The 14823-nt window shown below is 41.2% G+C and overlaps 1 protein-coding gene across 22 annotated transcripts in view; it reads left to right on the forward strand.

Annotated features, from left to right (window-relative positions):
• R3HDM1 (R3H domain containing 1) overlaps positions 1 to 5013 on the forward strand; it is a 195160-nt gene extending 190147 nt beyond the window's left edge. For 12 of the 22 annotated variants that reach the window (XM_037741156.1, XM_037741162.1, XM_017536055.2 and 9 more), the window contains 3 exons: positions 1384 to 1466; positions 1922 to 2006; positions 3681 to 5013. In XM_037741156.1, coding sequence (XP_037597084.1) covers positions 1384 to 1466; positions 1922 to 2006; positions 3681 to 4036 — 524 coding nt within the window. In that variant the 3' untranslated portion in view covers positions 4037 to 5013. The remainder of the gene's footprint in view (positions 1 to 1383; positions 1467 to 1921; positions 2007 to 3680) is intronic. The other 10 variants (XM_017536044.2, XM_037741160.1, XM_017536057.2 and 7 more) reach the window with 2 other exon arrangements.
• Positions 5014 to 14823: the final 9810 nt, after the last annotated feature.

Consider the following 14823-nt stretch of genomic DNA (forward strand, 5'->3'; position numbering starts at 1 on the left):
AAAAAAAAAAAAAAAATGCTGGTCCGAGTGCAGTGGTGTTTACAACTAATTGATCACAACCAGTTACAGATTTCTTTGTTCCTTCTCCACTCCCACTGTTTCACTTGACGAGCCTTTAAAAATTTTTAAAAAGAAAAAAACAAAATATTAAGATGAGCAGACTTAAGACCTAGGATGTACAGTTACCCTTTGGTTAAAACTATTAAAGTGCATTTGAGTATATGTAAATGTGTACATGCATATATGCATAAATTTATAGCAATTAATAGTGAATTGGGAAGATAAAGATTTAATATTTATCCAGAGTTTCTTACTTCCCCTGAAAGGTAAGATTTTAATGATAATAGAATGATGTGGATTTCAGCACCTCAAGTGATTGGTATGTGTGTCGTTGTTATTTTGGTGTCTTTCATATGGGATGTTAGGATTTAGTGTCACGGTTTTCTTAGATTCTTCCCTTCTATATCTTCAAAATATACAGAGAAGTTTCTCTCCATCCTGTCTCTATTCACATAGTTCCTACCACTCACCCTCCTTCTTAACCACTGTTACTAGTCCTTAATCTTTTCAGAATTTTGCCTGGGCTTTTAAAAGCATATGTGGAAATTTTAAATTCTTTTTTAAAATGTCATTTAGCCAGGCATGGTGGCTTGTACCTGTAATCCCAGCAACTCATGAGGTGAAAGGATTGCTGGAGGCCAGGAGTTTGAGACCAGCCTGGTCAACATAGTGAGACTTTATTTCTGCTAAAATAAAATTAGCCAGGCATGGTAGTTTGTGTTTGTATTACCAGCTACTTGGAAGGCAGAGACAGGAGGATCACTTGAACCCAGGAGTTCAAGGCCGCAGTGAGCTATGATTGCACCACTGCACTCCAGCCTGTGTTGTTGACAGAGCAATACCCTAATACCCTGACTCCAAAAGAAAAATGTCAGTTACCTATATTTTTTTATGCCACCATATTTGTTTCCCCTGTTCATGTTACTTTGACCCGTTAGAAAACTCTGGCAAGTACTTTTTAATTTTATTTTTATTTTTTTGAGATAGTCTCTCACTCCATCAGTCAGGCTGGAGTGCAATGGCACCATCTCAGCTCACTGCAACCTCTGCCCTCCAAGTTCAAGCAAGTCTTATGCCTCCACCTCCTGAGTAACTGGAATTACAGACAGCCACCACCAGACCTTGCTAATTTTTGTATTTTTAGTAGAGATAGGGTTTCACCATGTTAGCCAGGGTCATCTCAAACTCCTGGCCTCAAGTGATCCACCTGCCCCAGTCTCCCAGAGTGTTAGGATTACAGGCATGAGCCACTGTGCCTAGCCTCTGGCAAGTGCTTTTTAACTGAGGAAAGAAAAAATGTAAAAATATGTTATTGACTTTCAGGAGATTCCAGGTATCCATTACTTGGCCAGCCACTGCAGTACAACCCTCCTGCTGTTCTGCACGGACACATTCCAAACCAACAGGTATGAAAGACAGCTAACCTGCTAGGCTTTGTTGCAGAACATCATAGCTCCCTCAGAGTGTGGTGGGCAACCCTGAGCCCACCTGTTGGCACTGCCCAAGGGGAGCTCTGTGCCCCAGCCAGTTGTTTTACATAGATTATCAGTGGCTCCATCAGGGACAGAGCAATGGAGATGGTGTGCTGCTTGGCAGAGCAGTAATTCCCTAGTGCCACCCAAAGACAGCCAGTGGCTAGGGATTGGGGCACTCTTGCTAATGAAGTCAGCAAGCGATTGGTCATAATGAAGGACAGGAACGCCATTGCCACAGAGGCAGAATTCAGAAGGCTTGGGACTGGTTTTCTTCTGCCAAAGTGCAAAACCCAAACTAAAGGTGTTTGGGTGTTACGTTTTTAAACATCCGAAGTGCATTTTTCAGCATTATTAACCTTGTTTCTCAACCGTTTGTGGGTTTTCAGGGTCAGCCTGGCAGCAGGCATGGAAACCGAGGAAGGAGACAAGCTAAAAAAGCTGCATCCACGGACCTTGGAGCAGGAGAAGCAGGTATGTCTCTGAGGGGCAACTGGATGTGGGTCTGCAAACTGGTGACAATCTAAAAATACACCACAGTGGCTGGGTGCAGTGGCTCACCCCTATGATCCCAGCACTTTGGGAGGCTGAGGTAGGACGATGACCTGAGGACAGGAGTTCAAGACCAGCCAGGCCAACACAGTGAAACCCCGACTCTACTAAAAATATAAAAATTAGCCGGATATGGTGGCACATGCCTGTAATCCCAGCTACTCAGAAGGCTGAGGCAGGAAAATCACTTGAGCTCGGAGGCGGAGGTTGCAGTGAGCCAAGATCGTACCACCACACTCCAGCCTGGGTGACAAAATGAGATGCCGTCTAAAAAATAAATAAATACACCACAGTACAGAAATGAGTTTTCCTCTTCCTAGAATCCTGCAGAAAGTGATAATAATCTTTGCCATCTCTGAGTTAGGGTTCTTGAATATGTTTCTGTAACCCTGCGTCATTTGAGATGTGAGAGTATATATAGTAAGGTGCTGGTAGATTTATTTAGGAGGGACAGAGGGGCCAAAGGGAGATGTGTGAGAGGAACAAGTAGAGTGACACTCTTAATCCTGAGTTCTTTGAGAAAGGGTTTGTCCTTAACATCCATGTGGGAGAGAGTCTGAATGAACAAATACATTCCCTCTCTGTGGTAAAGTGCTTTCAGGTTTGTACTTTACCTTTCTACTCAGCAGCCTTGTGGGGTTGTATGGGCAAGTACTTTTATTTTATTTTCCAATGGAAATGCGAAGTTCAGAAAATTGTTTGCCTGAGATCACCTAATTTAGAGAAGCCACTGTATAATGCTTCATTTTATTTGTGCAACTGCCAGTGAAGACTGACATCAGTAGCTTCGTTTTATTTATTTTGTTTTATTTTTAAGATGGAGTTTTACTCTTATTGCCGAGGCTGGAGTGCAGTGTCGAGATCTCAGCTCACTGCAACCTCCATCTCCCAGGTTCAGGGGATTCTCCTGCCTTAGCCTCCCAAATAGCTAGGATTACAGGTGCCCACCACCACCCCCAGCTAGTTTTTTGTGTTTTTAGTAGAGATGGACAGGGTTTCACCATATTGGTCAGGCTGGTCTCGAACTCCAGACCTCAGATGATCCACCTGCCTCAGCCTCCCAAAGTGCAAGGATTACAGATGCACCCGGCTTGATAGCTTTAACACTATTAGCTCTATACCCTTTGCCTACAGGGTAAGTGGGAATGATTTAAAAGATAGATGTCCCTGGCCAGGTGCGGTGGCTCACACCTGTAATCCTTGCACTTTGGGCGGCCCAGGCAGGTCGATTGCCTGAGCTCAGGAATTCGAGACCAGCCTGGCCAACATAGTGAAACCCTATCCGTCTCTACTAAAAAGCAAAAACAAATTAGACGGGTGGGGTGGTGTGGCGGGTACCTGTAATCCCAGCTACTCGGGAGGCTGAGGCAGGAGAATTACTTGAACCTGGGAGCCAGAGGTTGCAGTGAGCCAAGATCATACCACTGCACTCCAGCCTGGACAACAGAGACTCCATCTCCCCCCTAAAAAAGCCCTAACAATTTTAATTTTGTGGATTTGAGTGATGTCCCATGTCATATTGGGTCTGCAGTGCTTTTTTTACCCAACTCATTTTGGTAACAGGGATGTATTAATTCTGCACCTTTTCTATTCTAGTTGTTGGGAAGGTCTTGGAAATTACTGAACTACCAGATGGAATAACTCGCATGGAAGCTGAAAAGCTTTTTGGGGAACTCTTTAAAATTGGCGCCAAGATCCGGTGGCTCCGGGACCCCCAGTCACAGCCACGTCGTCACCCCCTCTGCTGTGGCAGCGGGGACAACACTGTCAACCCTGAACGCTCTAAACCCAGTGACTTGGCCTCCACCTACACGGTCTTAGCCACATTCCCCTCCATTTCAGCTGCACAGAATGCATTGAAGAAACAAATTAACTCAGTTAACAAGTTTAAACTGAGAACAAGCAAGAAGCACTATGACTTTCACATTTTGGAAAGGGCAAGTTCTCAGTAACACCCACCTTTGGACCCTTCACCTTTATGGTTCCCCTGCCCTCTCCCATCTTTGATTGGCTTGGTATTTGGAGCTTCTGTTAACATTATAGAGACTCCTAGGACGTGTGGTCATGGTGTTATAGCTTTTGAAGAAAGGCCAGTGATCCAGCAAAGGGGGGAAAATACGTATTTCACCCCACATGACTGTAGGAATCCACATCAGAATGATACAAAGTTAGCAGGTTTTTCTAAGGAAATGCCGTTCAAATGCCTCCTAACTTTTATAGTTATTTTGTTTTATATTTGTGAATTCTTGTATCAGATCCAAAGCTCTATTGTATAGCAAATTATTCTTCAAAATGATTATAACCAGTTGCAACCTGTATTTCTTTTTGCAGCCAGCACAATGTGACCCAACTTAAAATGTGGGGGAAAAAGAATGCAGGAGTGAAATAACCAAGTCAAAACCATGTACTGTCTCTTTGGGGGTTAGGGATGCTAAGAAGAGACCACAAATAGAGGATTACTCTTCCCCAAATCTCTAAACTCAGAAACATTTGCCAAAAAATACAGAACACTTCCCTGTAGGATCCTTTCCTTATTCATTTAGGTAGTATGAACATTAAGTATAAAATAAATTATGTTCTTAATGCCTCTTAAACCACTTACATTAAAAGGAGAACAGGAATCATTCTAAGCCGGAAAATACTTCCACTTTTTTTAAGTATCTCTCTAATAACTAAATGCCACTTACTTGCATTCCCCTCCTTGTGGATTTTTTGTCACCTAAGGAAATGCATTTGATGAGTGCTGGAAACTTCTTAAGTGGTTTACAGTTTGTTTTCGTTGTTTGCAGCGGATCACTGGACATCAAAGATTCATTGCACTTATGAACAAGGAACCTTCTTTTCAATTTCTGTGTAATTTGCAAGGCTGTACAATGTGTGCTGATGCAAGCCTTTTTCAGTTCAAGAGAATAAATGTTTACAAATATAGGCTTACTTTGTCTTATTTTTTTTTAAATAAAAAACACCTTTTAAATGATTGTCAGTTTTGAAGACAATAACCTTTCTGAAAGATTTAAGTCAATTTCAGATTTACAGAACATGAAAAACTGTAAACAACCTAATGTACAAATGTCCTAAACATCCCTTTCTCTGTGGCAGTGATTCCTCGTGGATATGATTCGTATTACTGTGTTCTTTATCATAAAGTTACTACCAACTGTGAAATTTGGGAGTATGAATGAACGTACTTATTGTCAGGCAACTAAAAACAGAACATTATGTTTGGTGAGATAAAAATTTTGTTTTTAGGCCGGGCGCGGTGGCTCACGCCTGTAATCCCAGCTACTCAGGAAGCTGAGGCAGAAAAATTGCTTGAACCCAGGAAGCAGAAGTTACTGTGAGCCAAGATCATGCCGCTGCACTCCAGCCTGGGTGACAGAGCAGGACTCCGTCTCTAAATAAATAAATAAATTTAGAAAAATAATGCATATTTTTAAAAAATAAATTGAAACAGTATGTGTCATACAGTCTCATATGAATGCCACAAGAGGAACACCTAACCCAGCCCATTAGAAGGGGTCTTTGTACTGCTGACTATGATCGTATCTCCATATTTGAAAAAAACGCTATTACACATGACTAAATACTAGGTGTCTTTATCTAGGGGGTTCAAGAATTTTTAAGCAACTTTCTCTATATTCTGTTAATGCTAAGTTTTTGAGCCTCATTAAATTTTTAAAATTTCATTATTATAGCACTTACTTCTGACTTCTTCACAATTTTTTTTTTTTTTTTTTTTTTTTTTTTNTTAGCTTATGTATTGTACACCCAATTGTCCACTTAGGCTCAAATGCTTTATAGACATCTTTTCCCTTTGGTTAGCCAGGCAAAGTCACACTGCTGGGAAATCTAAAAGATGGGGTCTGCCAGCTGCAGTTTGCCTGGAGCCTGGTTATCTTTCAGCCCAGACTAGGGATTTTACTGTGAAATTGAAGAGCACTAGGTGTTGCCAGACTCTGGTGCAGATGTGCACTCACTCTAGAGCATTTGCAAGGTCCCACTGGTCCCAGAGAATGGTATGCCTCTCCACCAACTAGCACATCCCAATTGTGAATATTGTACTCCTGGGATCAAAAGTTGGAGCTGTCTTAGAACCATGTTAGATTAAGGAGTCATACCTGGGGGAAAGAGTAAGAGTGTGAGGTCTGTGAAAAATCTCTTGCTTCCAAGGCTTGTTGAATTTTATATTTTTGACCTGTAGAGAGTCAAAGATGGAGAGGATATGTAAATAAGGTTAGCATTTCAGCAACAATTCGTCAATCATACATGGGGATGGAGACCAAAAAAAGTCACAACCTCATGGTTCTTGCAATTAATTTTTCTTTTCTTTTTTTTTTTTTTTTTGAGACCAGAGTCTCACTCTGTCACCCAGTCTGGAGTGCAGTGGCACAGTCTCAGCTCACTGCAACATTAGACTTGGGTTCGAACAATTCTGCCTCAGCCTCCCAAGTCGCTGGGATTGCAGGCACCTGCCGCCATGCCCTGCTAATTTTTGTATTTTTAGCAGATAAGTTTTCGCCATGTTGGCCAGACTGGTGACCTCAGGTGATGTACCCTCCTCGACTTCCCTAAGTGCTGGGATTACATTTTGAGCCACTGCACCTGGCCTGCAGTTAATTTCTCTGGAATATTCTCTTTAGGCCCGGCGTGGTGGCTCATACCTGTAATCCCAGCACTTTCGAAGGCCTAGGCAGGTGGATCACCCGAGGTCAGGATTTGGAGACCCAATGTCAACTAAAGACAAAAATTAGCCAGGAGTGATGGTGGGTGCCTATAATCCCAGGCACTGGGGAGGCTGAGGCACTTGAACCTGGGGTGCAGAGTTTTCAGTAAGCTGAGATCATGCCACTTCACTCTAGTCTGGGTGAAACAGCAAAACTCAAAAAAAAAATAAAGCCCAGGTGTGGTGGCTGGATCACCTGAGGTCACGAGTTTGAGATCAGCCTGGCCAACATGGTGAAACCCTGTCTCTACTAAAAAATATAAAAACTACTGGGGCACAGTGGCAGGGGCCTATAATCCCAACTACTTTGGAGGCTGAAACAGGAGAATCACTTGAACCTGGGAGGTGGAGGTTGCAGTGAGCTGAGATTGCACCATTGCACTCCAGCCTGGGAGACAAAGCAAGACTCCGTCTCAAAAAAAAAAAAATGATCATTAACTCCTGCAGTAGGAGTTCTGGTAAACTCCAGTTTTTGCTTTAAATTTTTTAGTTTATCTTGCAGGAGTTGAATACTGTGCAAAGTAAATAGGTAAGACACTAGACCTGAAAAAGATCAGAGGCTATTGTAGAGTTAACTCCCTCCACCACCACTGCATTCCCTGACAATCACATGGAAATAATAATGAAATTGCCAACCCTGCCACCATTACAAACGTATATGCACGTTTCCTAAAGAATACTCGTTTGATTTCACCCACAAAAGAATACTAGAGGGCTGTAAAGAAAAGGCAGTGGGAACTTCTGAATCAGAAATCTAAAATCTTATTTCACCTGTATAAAAATGATGGGAGGCAGAAGCAGACACAGGAGGCACTTAAGATGTGATTTGGTCTAGACTGGAAATCTTAAAGACAGCTTCAGATGTTCCACAGCCCTGGCAATAATCCTTATCGTGGGTTTTTCCAGACCACTGACCATTTTTAGGGGTACATATTACTTTTACCAATAAAGTGTTATTCTTTCTTGTGCCAATATTAGCAGCTTCAGCAACCATTTCTTTGGGAATGATAGTGATCAGCTTATAACATTCTGTTTATGCTACTTAATACCTGAAAACAAAATACGGCTTATGGTTTTAAGCTCTTGGTTTGTGAAGAACATGGATATATTGGGTATGTGTTTGTGATCTAGAGTACAAAGGGTGTTTGCCATGGTGCCACAGGTAACTAAAAATTATTAGGTTGGGCCGGTCACGGTGGCTCAGGCCTGTAATCCCAGCACTTTGGGAGACCAAGGTGAGCGGATCACCTGAGGTCAGGAGTTCAAACCAGCCTGACCAACATGGAGAAACCCTGTCTCTACTAAAAATACAAAATTAGCCAGGCGTGCTGCTGCATGCCTATAATCCAGCTACTTGGGAGGCTGAGTCAGGAGAATCACTTGAACCTGGAGGGCAGAGGTTGCACTCCAGCCTGTGCAACAAGAGCAAAACTCCACCTAAAAAAAAAAAAAACTATTAGTTTGGCATCAAAGCTGGCAACAAAATAGGGATCTGAGCCTTTCCCAAGCTAGGAAAATTTTTTTCCTGATCCCACTAGGGAGGGCTTTACAGGCTATGAATAGTGTAGAAACAGGCCTCTGAGTAGAACCAACAGTTCCAGATTAGCTTGGGAAAAGTAGAGGCAGCATATCTGCAGCTACCTTAGGAAACAGCTAAGTTGGATTCTCTGCATGCTATCAACAACAGAAAACATGCTAATTTAAGACTTCAGCAGAGGCAAGGCCCCTACTCCCAGCCCACTGCCTGCCCAACGGATAATATGTTATCTATAGTCTTCAAAGACAAAGAGCATGAGTTCCATCTTCTAGGGCACAGTGAAGTGCTAGCACAAAGGCACTTTTTACATGCTGGTGGGATTCAAAGCTGGCCCCTGGTTGCTTGGGATTCTAGAAGGCTTTAACAGCTGATGCTAAAAGAACCTGAGGCTTTTGCACACACATTCAGCCCATGACCTTTACCAGCTTGAAAAACAAATACAGCTGCCCTTGAATCCACCCCCATGTCCACATATGCTCAGGCTGCACGGTGCATATTTGTTCATTATTTTTCCCTTCAATGTCTTTACTTGTATTCATTTTGGTTTGATTTCACCCACATAAGAATACTGGAGGGCTGTAAAGAAAAGGCAGTGGGAACTTCTGAATCAGAAAAATGATAAAATTTGGTTATTTGGAGGGTGGGGAAGGAGAAGCATTGAAATAAACCATTAACTAAATAATTTTTAATGTATTTATTTTTTGAGACGGAATTTTGCTCTTGTTGCCCAGGCTGGAGTGCAATGGCACAACCTCAGCTCACTGCAACTTCTGCCTCCCGGGTTCAAGTGATTCTCTTGCCCCAGCCTCCCTAGTAGCTGGGACTACAGACACGTGCCACCACACCCAGCTAATTTTTTGTATTTTTGGTAGAGATGGGGTTTCACTATGTTGGCCGGGTTGGTCTCAAACTCCTAACATCAAATGATCCACCTGCCTCAGCCTCCCAAGTTACGGGGATTACAGGCGTGAGCCACCAAACCCAGATAAATTTTTTTATTATTTTTAAAAAGTACAGTTGGCCAGGCATGGTGGCTCAGGCCTGTAATCCCAGCACCTTGGGAGGCCGAGGTGGTGAATCACCTGAGGTCAGGAGTTCAAGACCAGCCTGGCCAACATGGTGAAACTCCATCTCTACTAAAAATACAAACATTTGCTGGGCATGGTGGTGGGTGCCTGTAATCCCCACTACCCGAAAGAAAGATTGCACCACTGCACTCCATCCTGGGCAACAGAGCAAGACTCCATCTCAAAAAAAAAAAAAAAAAAAAAAATTGCAGTCAGGGGAAGTTATATTATTGGCTTCACAGCAGATCAATCAGATGTGGATAGATGAGAACAAAAATATTTGAAGAAGGAAGCAGAGGTAGTGTGAGTAAAGTGATGTTTATCACAGAGTGGTGATTGTGTCGGTCTTATTCATCATTTTGCAGAAGTATTAAATGCTGTACAGATTAGCTGCACTTTAGGAGGTGTCAAAGAAAATGGCCGGTGACAGGGATTCGGTAAACATAGATGAATTATTTGTCCCTATACATACATATGATAACCTAACAAAAATAAAATGGAGGCAAAGATTCCATTTACAGTAGTAAAAATAATAACAGTAGTAGAAAAAGTTGAGGTCTAGAGTTTTCTAAATTGCTATTTTTATAGTATACCAAGACGGCTTTCCAGGTGAAATAACGGCTCTGAAATAAGCCACGCCATGTTAAGTATTTTCAAAACTGCACTCTGTGGTCTCTGTCTTCTCATTCTCCTCCTGGGCTTATTTCAAATGAAAGAGGACAAGGTACAGTAAACAGAAAACTGGATCTTGTTTTCCTAACATCTTTGCCTATAAGGCAGGGAAACACTCTTAAAAAGAAGAGTATGTTCAAATTAAAGTCAGTGTTTCCTGTTATCAATCAGTAATTGTATTCTAAGAACAAAAGAGACATTACTAAACTTCTTAAAATAACTCGAGGTATACTTCTTGTATTGTGAACACTTGTTCTGGAATAAACAGAACACTCATCATCTATTAAGGTGCACAGAATGTGTAATTTAGCCAGACTTGTACTGTTCTGAAATAAATACTGGAAACCTTCCGTCTTTAAGTCACTTTTCTTATCTGAATAGAATTTTTTTCTGGTAAAGTGTCTTTGCTAAAAGCAAAATGCTTAAGCTTAAACCTTACCCTGAAAATAGTTTTCTATTTTAGAGAAAAGATTTGCAAAAGCTTCCCTCAGTTACCTGTTTATTTTTCTCTACAACTAGAAATGCCATAATGGAAGTCTTTGCTGAGAACAGGTCTAACGTGTGTCATGGATTATATTGTTTGCTGAGAACAGCATGGAAAACCAAGCTGGTCCCAGCGGAAAACTGCTCAGGTGTTCTAAAATAGTAGGCAGTGTATGCGTATCATACACTAAAGTAATTTTTTAAAAAATAGGATATATAACCCTGCCCACATTGCTCCCTCTTGGAGAATGCTTTCTAGTTTGTCTTTGATTAGTGGTAAGCAGGCATCAGCTGCTTGCCTAGTTCTATGAGAAAACACAGAACAGCTACTTGTTAATAATAATCACCTGCTCAGAGAATAAATACGTGTGTCAACCTCTGCTTGAGGCTTTTCAGCTCGGAATGCTGGTAGCTCCTTGCTCTCACTTTGCCCTCTGTCTTTGTGTTTGTTTCTTAATTTTTTTCAGCACTGCTTGGGTTGGGGTCTCCATGACAGAGCTGGTTTCTGCATTTCTGAAAGACAGCAATCCTTGGACACGCAGCTACTCTAGCTGGTGATTTTTCTGCCTGCTTCCATGCTGAAATCATACTTCTGTCTTTCTATTGCTTCACTTTTTAAAAGAAGTTATAAGGATAGGCAAAAGCTAAAGAAAAAGAATTAAGAGTGGATCTGAAGTTTGGAAAAATTTGAGGTTTAGAGTTTTTTCAGAATTGATATTTTTATAATATAAAAACAAGGCTTTCCAGGTGAAATAATGGCTCTGAAATAAGCCATGCCATGTCGGGTGTTTTCAAAACTGTGCACTCTGTTCTGTCTGTACATTGTCCTTCTGCTTATTTCGAATGAAAGAGGACAAGGTACAATAAACAGAAAATAGGATCTTGTTTTCCTAACATGCTTTCTCTACAATGCAGGGAAACACTCTTAAAAATAGTATGTTGACATACTTTGAAATACTGGGAGCAGGAGTAAACAAATAGTATGTTCATATGAAATTCAGTGTTTCCTGTTAATCAGCACTCTAACCATATTCTAAGGATGAAAGAGACATTACCGAACCTTTTACATCAATTCTAGAGATGTAGTATGAACACTTGCTCTGAAGTAAATGGGACACTCATGTATTAAGGTACAGAGAATGCGTAATTCAGCCAGGTTGTACTGTTCTGAAGTAACAGAAAACTTCTATCTTGAAGTCTATTTTTTTTCTTTTTTTAAAATTTTATACTTTTTTTGGGGTACATGTGTAAATCTTGCAGGACTGTTGCATAGGTACACACATGCCATGGTGGTTTGTTGCCTCCATGCCCCCGTTACCTACATCAGGAATTTCTCTTAATGTTATACCTTCCCAACCTCTCCACCCCCCACGCCCTTCCCTAGCCCCATACCCCCCAACAGACCCCAGTGGGTGATGTTCCCCTCTCTGTCCATGTGTTCTCATTCTTCAACACCTGCTTATGACAGAACATGTGGTGTTTGGTTTTCTGTTCTTGTGTTAGTTTGCTGAGAATGATGGTTTCCAGATTCATCCATGTCCCTGCAAAGGACATAAACTCATCCTTTTTGATGGCTGCATAGTATCCCATGGTGTATATGTGCCACATATTCTTTATTCAGTCTATTATTAATGGCATTTGGTTTGGTTCCAAGTCTTTGCTATTGTAAACAGTGCTGTAATGAACATATGTGTGCATGTGTCTTTAACCTAGTCCTCTTGTGTAACTCTCCAGGTCCGGCTCCTGCCTGTGGTAGACACCTTTCCAGGCCCAGCATTGGCTTTTTGGCATCCTCTTCCAGCTCAGAACGTTTTTTAAGTCAGCCTCTCCAGTCCCAGCTCTTCCTCCTGGCTGCATCTACAGGCCCAACTCCTGCCTCACAACAACCGCATTTGGCCCAGCTCCTGCTTAGCTGCTGGCAGCCTGTGTAGGCCCCAGCCTTCCTCAAGTTGGACTTTCCAGGCCCACCTTTGGCCTCCCAGTGGCCTGGACAGACCCACCTCCTGCCTGCTAACAGCCTCCCCAGGCCGTTTCTGCCTGCCTGCCTGCCTCATAGCAGCCTGGAAAGGCACAGCTCCTGGCTCTCCGATGGCCTATTTAGGCACGTGTCATGCCTCACCATGGCCTCCCCAGGCTGACAGAGGCTCCTGCTTTTCAGCAACCTCTGCAGGCCCAGCTCGTTACTCACTAGACCTTCCAGGCCTCTATTTTCTGGTAAGTGTCTTTACTAAAAACAAAATGCTTAAGCTTAAACCTTATCCTGAAAATAGCTTTCTATTTTTGTTTACAAGTGTGGGCATTAGTGAAGACATATCAGTATTAAATATCTTTCTGACAAAAATCTTTCCTTAGAAGATCATTATTAATGGAATCCATAGAACATTTTTCTGAGACTAAGAATTTTTTTCAGAAGTTTCCTCTACTTTTTATGGCCATTTGAGTATAAATCTGCTGCTGACCTAGGGGATTCTAATTCAGAAGCAAAAATAACAAAGTTGATTTAAGGAATTATGCCAATACATGGCATTTTGTTCTTTTTAATCCAGTTAACAGATAATGAAAAGAGAAAGCTGTTCTAATAGCTAATTTGCACTGGTGAAGTGTCTTCAGATGCTTTTTGCATGGTAAATTGAAACTCAAATTTCTGACAATACTGCAAAGAGGAAACATGACCTGATGTCATTTAAGACAAGTAATTTTCTCTGAATTAGTAGCCACTTGAGGGGAAAAGAGGTGAACAGCATCCTAATTTGGAGAGCCGGAAAGTGTCCTTTGAACTGGGGTTGATATGAGGGAAAAATACTGCTTAATACAAGGGAAAACTGATAAAACCAAAAAATGAGCACAGAAATCAGGCACCTTTGCTCCACGATTCTTCCTGCTGCCACATTCTCTCCCTGATTATGGCACTTTTAAGGTACTGAGCAGCCAGGCAGACTGCTAGGCAAATGGTACATCATGAACTGGATTGGATGATATAAATAGTAGGGTCGTTCTTATGTGTATTCTCACCTCCTGACTGTAATGGTGTGTGGTCAAGTGAATATCCCTGATGAATACAGGTCGCCTATCAGTTCTCAGTGTCAGAACAGCTACTTTGTATTATCACTTAATGGAAAATTCTGGCACTAGAAATTCTTGCTGGCCTGGAAGATGTTACCATTGAGTGATGATCAAATGTTCACTTAATTAACAATTCCAGTTAATCCCTCTTTATACATTAAATTTAAAAAGGAAGTTATTGCGCTACCCCAAAGTGGAAAAAGATGTGCTAAGTGCAATGAATACAGAGATGGATAAAATATAATTCGTCCTCTCTGGTAATTAGAAACAGGGAATATGAAGATAAGTTTTATAATGGCAGAAATCAAGACTAAGATTCTGTGCACACCATTGCCTTTGCATGATGACATTACTGTAGTCCCACACTTTTTCAAAGGACTTAAAACAGAAGTTAAATAAGTGAGAAATGTGATTTTTAGCATGTAGGTCACCTTAACCACAATATTAACCTGTGACTCACACTTCTCCAGAATATCAAACAGTTAAGTTAGGCATAAAGGTTTGCTTCTAAATCCATGTAATTTGAAAGTGAAAATGGCAGATACAAGCTGGTTACTGTAAATAAACTGTTTCTCAGATGATGTATTCCAAAATAAGAATCCAGTGTATGATGACGCCATCAAATAACAACATAATATAGTTGGAAGTTTGAGATGTATAATTGTCAGAGTTGGATTTGAATCACGGAAAAATAAAACCAGTATAGTACCTTGTCCATGCTTGTAATGGAATACTTGGAGTGAACATGTTTCCAAGCCCTTATATTAACAATTATTTAATCCAGGAAATATCTGCCTGGAGAGGGTAACATGGTGAACCTATTAAATATCTTGCTCTTAATGCTCTTTTAGAGTATTTATAGCAGGATTTATGGTGATAAATATATATCTTACTCATTGAGAAGAATAGTTTACTGATTAAAAGATATATCCTAGCTTTATTGTGTATACCATCCTTCTTTTTGGATTAATTGAACATTTCTTACATCTTTTGGTTTTATTTTCTTTTTGTGGTTCTATGCATTTTTTTTTCTTTTTTTTAATTGCATTTTAGGTTTTGGGGTACATGTGAAGAACATGCAAGATTATTGCATAGGTACACACATGGCAGTGTGATTTGCTGCCTTCCTCCCCATCACCTATATCTGGCATTTCTCCCCATGCTATCTCTCCCCAACTCCCCACCCCCCACTGT

The sequence above is a fragment of the Cebus imitator genome, unplaced genomic scaffold (genome assembly GCF_001604975.1).
Source record: "Cebus imitator isolate Cc_AM_T3 unplaced genomic scaffold, Cebus_imitator-1.0 Scaffold95, whole genome shotgun sequence".
Lineage (NCBI taxonomy): Eukaryota > Metazoa > Chordata > Mammalia > Primates > Cebidae > Cebus > Cebus imitator.